Source organism: Triticum dicoccoides, chromosome 2B, assembly GCF_002162155.2.
Source record: "Triticum dicoccoides isolate Atlit2015 ecotype Zavitan chromosome 2B, WEW_v2.0, whole genome shotgun sequence".
NCBI classification, from domain to species: Eukaryota; Viridiplantae; Streptophyta; class Magnoliopsida; order Poales; family Poaceae; genus Triticum; species Triticum dicoccoides.
In genome coordinates this window covers 656,301,559-656,308,930 of record NC_041383.1, presented here as the reverse complement: position 1 = coordinate 656,308,930, position 7,372 = coordinate 656,301,559, and the positions used below count along the sequence as shown (strand labels likewise).

The window sequence follows — 7,372 nt, the reverse complement described above, 5'->3', positions numbered from 1 at the left end:
CTTGATCATAAAACAACAATTCATCAGATCTCGACAAACACATCACAAAAAGAGTTACATCGAATAGACTCCAAGAAGAGATCAAGGAGAACTTTGTATTGAGATTCAAAGAGAGAGAGAATAAGCCATCTAGCTAATAACTATGGAGTTGAAGGTCTGTGGTAAACTACTCACAACTCATCGGAGAGGCCTTGGAGATGATGTAGAGGCCCTCCGTGGTCGATTCCCCCTCCGGTGGAGCGCCGACAAAGGCTCCAAGATGGGATCTCGCGAATACAGAAGGTTGCGGCGGTGGAAATAGTTTTTCGTGGTGCCCCTGGATGTTTTCGGGGTACGTGGATATATATAGGAGGAAGAAGTAGGTCGGTGGACGATCGAGGGGCCCACGAGGGTGGGGGGCACGCTGGGCACCCTCGTGGCCGCCTCGTTTGTTGCTTGACGTCCACTCCAAGTCCCCTGGATTGCGTTTGTTCCAAAAAGATCGCTCCCGAAGGTTTCATTCCGTGTGGAGTCCGTTTGATATTCCTTTCCTTCGAAACACTGAAATAGGCAAAAAAACTGCAATTCGGGTTGGGCCTCTGGTTAGTAGGTTAGTCCCAAAAAATGATATAAAAGTGTAGAGTAAAGCCCATAAACATCCAAAACGGGTAATATAATAGCATGGAACAATCAAAAATTATAGATACGTTGGAGACATATCACAAGTGCCACTGATCAGTGGACTTTCCCAACAGCAATGCCACTGACCAGTGGCACTTGCTGTTGGGCAAATGCCACTGATCAGTGTCACTGACCAGTTGATACGTCTCCATCGTATCTACTTTTCCAAACACTTTTGCCCTTGTTTTGGACTCTAACTTGCATGATTTGAATGGAACTAACCCGGACCGACGATGTTTTCAGCAGAATTGCCATGGTGTTATTTTGTGCAGAAATAAAAGTTCTCGGAATGACCTGAAACTTCACGGAGAATATTTTTGGAATTAATAAAAAATACTGGCGAAAGAATCAAGACCAGAGGGCCCACACCCTGTCCACGAGGGTGGGGGGCGCGTCCCCTGTCTCGTGGGCCCCCTGAGGCTCCACCGACCTCAACTCCAACTCCATATATTCATGTTCGGGAAGAAAAAAGTCAAAGAGAAGGATTCATCACGTTTTACGAAACGGAGCCGCCGCCAAGCCCTAATCTCTCTCGGGAGGGCTGATTTGGAGTCCGTTCGGGGCTTTGGAGAGGGGAATCCGTCACCGTCGTCATCATCAACCATTCTCCATCACCAATTTCATGATGCTCACCGCCGTGCATGAGTAATTCCATCGTAGGCTTGCTGGACGGTGATGGGTTGGATGAGATTTACCATGTAATCGAGTTAGTTTTGTTAGGGTTTGATCCCTAGTATCCATTATGTTCTAAGATTGATGTTGATATGACTTTGCGATGCTTAATGCTTGTCGCTAGGGCCCGAGTGCCATGATTTCAGATCTGAACCTATTATGTTTTCATGAATATATGTGAGTTCTTGATCCTATCTTGCAAGTCAATAGTCACCTACTATGTGTTATGACCCGACAAGCCCGAAGTGACAATAATTGGGACCATTCCCGGTGATGACCATAGTTTGAGGAGTTCATGTATTCACTAAGTGTTAATGCTTTGGTCCGGTACTCTATTAAAAGGAGGCCTTAATATCCCTTAGTTTCCAATAGGACCCCGCTGCCATGGGAGGGTAGGACAAAAGATGTCATGCAAGTTCTTTTCCATAAGCACGTATGACTATATTCAGAATACATGCCTACATTACATTGATGAACTGGAGCTAGTTCTGTGTCACCATATGTTATAACTGTTGCATGAGGAATCGCATCCAACATAATTATTCGTCACTGATCCAATGCCTACTAGCTTTTCACGTATTGATCTTTGCTTAGTTACTTTACCGTTGCCACTGTTACAATTACTACAAAATTGCTACTGTTACTTTTGCCACTGTTATGTTACTTTCATATTACTTTGCTACTAAATACTTTGCTGCAGATATTAAGTTTTCCAGGTGTAGTTGAATTGACAACTCAACTGCTAATACTTGAGAATATTCTTTGGCTCCCCTTGTGTCGAATCAATAAATTTGGGTTGAATACTCTACCCTCGAAAACTGTTGTGATCCCCTATACTTGTGGGTTATCACCAGTGCACTTTCCCAATAGCAAGTGCCACTGATATGAGCAAATGTCACTGACCAGTGGCACTTGTTGTTGGGCAAGTCCACTGATTAGTGGCATTTGCTTGCTTGCTTGCTTTGTTTGATACTGATACTTGTCATGTTGCCTGACAAGACACTGAAGACTGACTGGGATGTGGCGGGTGGAGGAGCTCAGGTGGTGGGCGAAGCTGAGCGCGCAAAGGATTTCATCCCCACGAACAGGTGGCTCGGGACGGTGGACCTGCCTGGCAGAATCGCCTTCATGAGCCTGCCTCGTTCAAGGGGACGATCTCCGAGGCAGGGCCACGAGGAGGGGGCCCGGGAGCCCCTGCGCTTCTACCAGCAGATCAAGGACAACGAAGACCTCGCCATGCTCATCATCCCTCACAAGTTTGTGGAGGTTATAAACACCTGGCTGGTCATCAAGCAGCTCCTACGCGTGGTCAGGCTGTCGGCGAACAAGCGGTGCGTGTTCTGGGTGTAGGTCCAGAACTTCGAGGGGCACATGGTGCTTGGCCGGGGCTGGAACTACTTCTGCCGCCGCCACCGGATCATCCCCGGCGACCTCGTCGTTGTGCGCATCTCAGGACTCGGACTGAAGGTTCAGATCTACAACCACGACTTCTCGGTCATGTGCAGGTTTCGTTGCAGCAGGCACAGCTGCCATGGTGATATCGAGCATGCTATGTAGTTAAGTTAAGTAAGATGTTAGTGTTGAAAATTTATGGTGTGTGGCGAGACTTGTGCTGGGAACTTGTTCATATTTTGGCCAGGAGCAGCACCCTGGCATGGAGCAGGGAAGGAGGATGCCCCTGCTGTTAATATAGACTTATGCTATGCAGTTAAGTTTGTTGTCATTTCTTTGCTTGCTGTGTTAAGTTTGCTGTCATTTCTTTGCTTGTTTTGTTTGATCTTATTGTTGTGTTGATCATATGGTGGTAAGGCCATCACATTTGAATGGGGTGAGCAAAACACAAACGCTGTTTGCAACCAAACAACTGAAGTTTGCATCAAAAACGCCAACCAAACAGCAGGGGGTAAGTGCCCCTCCATGCGATGCATGCAACCAAACAGATTGCATCTGCTGCATTTCAAGAACCAGGCTGGTTTAAGATGGACATGCAATGCAACTACTGTTGCAAACTGCAACCAAACACGCCCATAGTGTGTGCTAGTAGGACATACACGTGCACGGTCTACCGGGATCAGACACCGACAGGTGGGCACCACGAAACCGTCTCGAACCAGTAGGAGCCGCCGCGGGGTAAAGTCTCCCGTCGTCTTCGAATTGGGGATCTCGCGTCCCAACCAAGCCCCGCAGAAAAGCCCGAACCCAACCCGCTCCAAACCTAGGGTTTCGCCGACCCGCCGTCTCGCAGACCGCTCGCCGGCGCCGGCGTCTCCACCGCCGCCATGTACAACGGCATCGGGCTGCAGACCGCGCGCGGGTCCGGCACGAATGGGTACGTGCAGACCAACAAGTTCTTCATCCGCCCCCGGACCGACGGGTCCGCCAAGGCGCCGCTCCACAACTACGACGACGAAGACCCCGACCGCCTCAAGGGCCTCGGCGGGATGCGGAAGCCCAACAAGGAGATCCTGGAGCACGACCGGAGGCGGCAGGTGGAGCTGCGGCTGGTCGAGCTGAGGGACACCCTCGAGGAGCAGGGCTACACCGAGGGTGAGATCGAGGAGCGCGTCGAGGAGGCGCGCAAGGAGGCCGAGCTGGAGGCAGCTGCTGCTGCCGTGGCCGCGGAGGCGGGTGGTCGCGCAGGCGGCGGGGGGCCAGCAGCGAGGCCGGGCGAAGGGTATGGATCTAAGAATTGCTCATATCCTTGTTTTTTGTGTGTGTATCTCTGTATCTGTCATTTAATACTTTTCTATGTGGAACTGTTGGAGAGGTGGCCAGGGACAGAATTTTGACAATACATTCATGTGCAATTTTAAGTCTGATATCTTCATTTAGTTTTCGAGGATATTTCACATTGAAACATAATTGGTTCTTAAAGTTTGATTTATTATGAAAATTTATTTGTAGCTTATGTGGTTCGTAATGAAGTATAAAATCCCGGTTTCTGCTCCTGCTTGTGTTAAGTGTTTTGTATTTTTACAGTTCATATGTGCAGTTGTTCTGTTGGTAGATTGTCACTAGTTTCTGACAAGACGTGTGGAATCTTGTCAGGTTCACGGGCACACAGAGCCACCATGTCGCAGCACGGAAGGAGAAGCAGCTTGAGACGCTGAGGGCTGCTCTTGGGCTAGAAGCTGAGGTTGGGCAGAAGAACGCTGAAGTAGACAGTGATCCTGAGTCTGGGGAGCTTGTACCTGGGAAGGAGTCTGAAGAGATGGATGTTGATGTTCAGAACGATAGGAAGGCTTCAAAGGATGGTAAGAAGCATGCAAAGAAGGGAAAGAAGGAAAAAGGGAGTGATAGGAAGAGTCAGAGCAGAAGTTCGAGGAAGAGTAAGCACGGGTATGATTCAGAAGATGATTCTGAGTCTGACCATGATGAGATAAAGGGAAAGAAATACATAAAGAAATCCTTCTTAGATAGAGATGTTGATTCTAAGATTGTTCATAAGAAGGCAAAACAGGGAAAAGGTACACGCCATGATTCTGAGGCTGATTCAGACAGTGATCATGGCAAGAAGGCAAAACACACGAAAAGCAATCGTGACGAGGGAAAGAAGGGGCCTGTGAAGAGTTCTCGTCATGACTCTAAAGATGAGAAGCCCAGAAGAAGCAAGTACAAGGATGATTCGTACAGTGACTCGGAGAGTGATGTCTCGTACAGTGATTCAGAGAGCGACTATGATCGAAAAAAGAAAAAATCCTCTCACCATGGTTCTAAAGATGATAAACAGGCACCAAAAAGCAAAGAGAAGGAAGCCAGTTTGGTTAAGAATGTTGATAAGCGCAAGAGACATGATTCTGATCCGGATGGTTCTGCTCATGATAGGAAAATACACCTTGATGCAGCTGTTGCTAGGAAGGATCATTCCCGTGATAAACCGAAGATTGACCCAAGGAGTGATGAATATAAAAACAAAAGGCCTGTGAAGACTTCTCGCCATGACTCTGAAGATGAGAAGCCACACGGCAAGGTCCCTCGGAAGGAAAAGTATGCTGAATCAGAGACTGACTCAGAGAGGTATACCAGTGAAAAGAAGAAGCCTGCAAAATCCTCTGTCCATGTCTCTAAAGTTGATAAGGAAGCACCAAAACATAAAGAGAAGGAAGGGAAGACTAGTAAAAATGTTGATAAGCGCACGAGGCATGATTCTGATTCTGATTCTGATTCGGATGGATGGCAAAGACACCCTGAGACAAACGTAAAAAAGATTGTGGAAGAGAAAAAAAGGGTGATTAGCTCAAGTGAGAGTTCATTTTACAGCAGCAGCAGCAGTGAATCAGATGTGAGCGATGAAAGCCGTGAGAACAGGAAATCTGACAGAGGGTTGAAAAGTGGTAATGGCCAGAGCCATGCTAAAAGGGCTTCTTACAAGAATGAGTTAGAGGAAAGGAAAAAGGGTCAAGATGGGAGAAGGAAGGAAGAGAGAATGGAGCAGGAGAAACAAAAACAGAGGGAAGAAGAGAGGAAAGAGTTGGAGAAACAAAAATGTCTGGAGGAAGAGAGGAAAGAGTTGGAGAGGCAAAAACGTCTGGAGGGAGAGAGGAAGGAGCTGGAGAAGCAAAAGCAGAGGGCGAAGGAGGAAGAGACACTGAAAGAGAAGGAACATGAGCGGAGGAAAGGTGAGCATGGTGTGGAAAGGGACAGCAAAAGAAAGGTTGGAGAAGATAGGTACGACCCAAATTCAAACAGACTCAGCGATGATGAAAATAGGGACCGAAAGACGCGTGAAGATTATGGTCGACAGAAAACTGCAGATTCAGATAGGTATGACCCAAATTCAAACAGATATAGTGATGATGAAAACAGGGACCGGAAGAGGCATGAAGAGTACGGTCGACACAGAGCTAGATATTCAGATAGCCATGATTCAAAGAGGTCTAGATATGATGACTCTTATAACCACTCGAGGAGGGATTATGAAGAGCGCTATTCTAGAGATGAGCACAGAGACAGGAGGCATCGTTGAGTGCAGAAGTTATCTTAAAATGTAAGTCTCAGTTTTTACCATTGCTTGTGAGTTTGCATCACTGTGGAGGAGTAAACACACACTTTTACCGTTTGTGTTAATGCTAATCTTTTAGGCGGTTTGACATTTAGTCCTAATATATACTTATATAACCTCTCAGATTATTTCACTTGGATGATAAACTTTATTAGCAGCTTTTGGATTTTTTTGCACCCTTTTGTGTTCATTGTTCTTCATTCTAATGATGTTCTGGTGTCCCTCTGCAGGCATCTCATTTCTACGAAGCGAAGTGCAGCGCTGGTACATCTTGTTGAGCAAGGACGGTAACATATTGGTGCCATTGAAGAAGGCTCAGTCGCCTAGCGCAAGATTTCGGCTATATGTTTACTGCTAGTTGTCATCCAGCAATGCTGTTTTGCCGCTGCGGTGAAGTTTTGCTTGCTCATGTTTGTATGGACTTTCTCCTCTCTTTTGTCAGTCTTGAGTATGTAATGTGGAGGTTATATTGTTACACCGGTGGCATCATGTTGCCCAGCAACAGTGTGGGAGATGTATCTAACCTATGCTTTTTTGTCGTTGGAGATGATGAACCTTGCTAAGACTTTGTCTAAGGCCTTAGCTTGCCTTGATGCTCACTTTACAATTGCTTGATGTGACAAGGCTTGAATGCATCAGTTTAGCATCTGTTACCCACTGTGATTATTTCTGGTCGGAAGATGATGCTGGGTTCCTTTCTCGCTTCTTTTAACATGCAGAAAATGCCCTTCCTTGTGGTGCTGATTTTGGCTTGTTGCTGTAGTATTTTCTTCTACAGCGAAGAAAGAGCCCATGTCATGGGCAATGGAATCATTACAAGCTCTTTTACAAAGAAACAACTTTAAACTCTAGGAAACTATAGTAAGGAGAAGAAACAGTGATTCAGTTTCAACAATGTTGGGAGCAAGGCTAGGAAACCCAATTCGGCTCCCAGGAGGAAATTGTAGAAACCACCTACTTTTGGTGTTAGTTTTGCACAAAACATCTACTTTATAGGTTTGTTGCAAGAAACACCACACATTGGGGTAATTTGTAGCA

At 46.6% G+C, this 7,372-nt stretch overlaps 1 protein-coding gene across 1 annotated transcript; it reads left to right on the top strand.

The window, feature by feature from the left end:
* The first annotated feature begins 3,480 nt into the window (after positions 1-3,480).
* Positions 3,481-6,954, top strand: LOC119365432 (protein starmaker-like). The gene is made up of 3 exons (XM_037631062.1): positions 3,481-4,006; positions 4,381-6,319; positions 6,565-6,954. Exons 1-2 carry the CDS (start codon positions 3,612-3,614, stop codon positions 6,296-6,298), a joined length of 2,313 nt encoding a protein of 770 aa, XP_037486959.1. The 5' UTR covers positions 3,481-3,611; the 3' UTR covers positions 6,299-6,319; positions 6,565-6,954.
* The last annotated feature ends 418 nt before the right edge of the window (positions 6,955-7,372 follow it).

Excerpts from the sequence above, each read along its gene's own strand:
- LOC119365432 (XM_037631062.1), top strand. The coding sequence starts at position 3,612 with ATGTACAACGGCATCGGGCTGCAGACCGCGCGCGGGTCCGGCACGAAT. Across the intron at positions 4,007-4,380 it reads GCAGCGAGGCCGGGCGAAGG|GTTCACGGGCACACAGAGCC; the intron begins GTATGGATCTAA and ends GAATCTTGTCAG.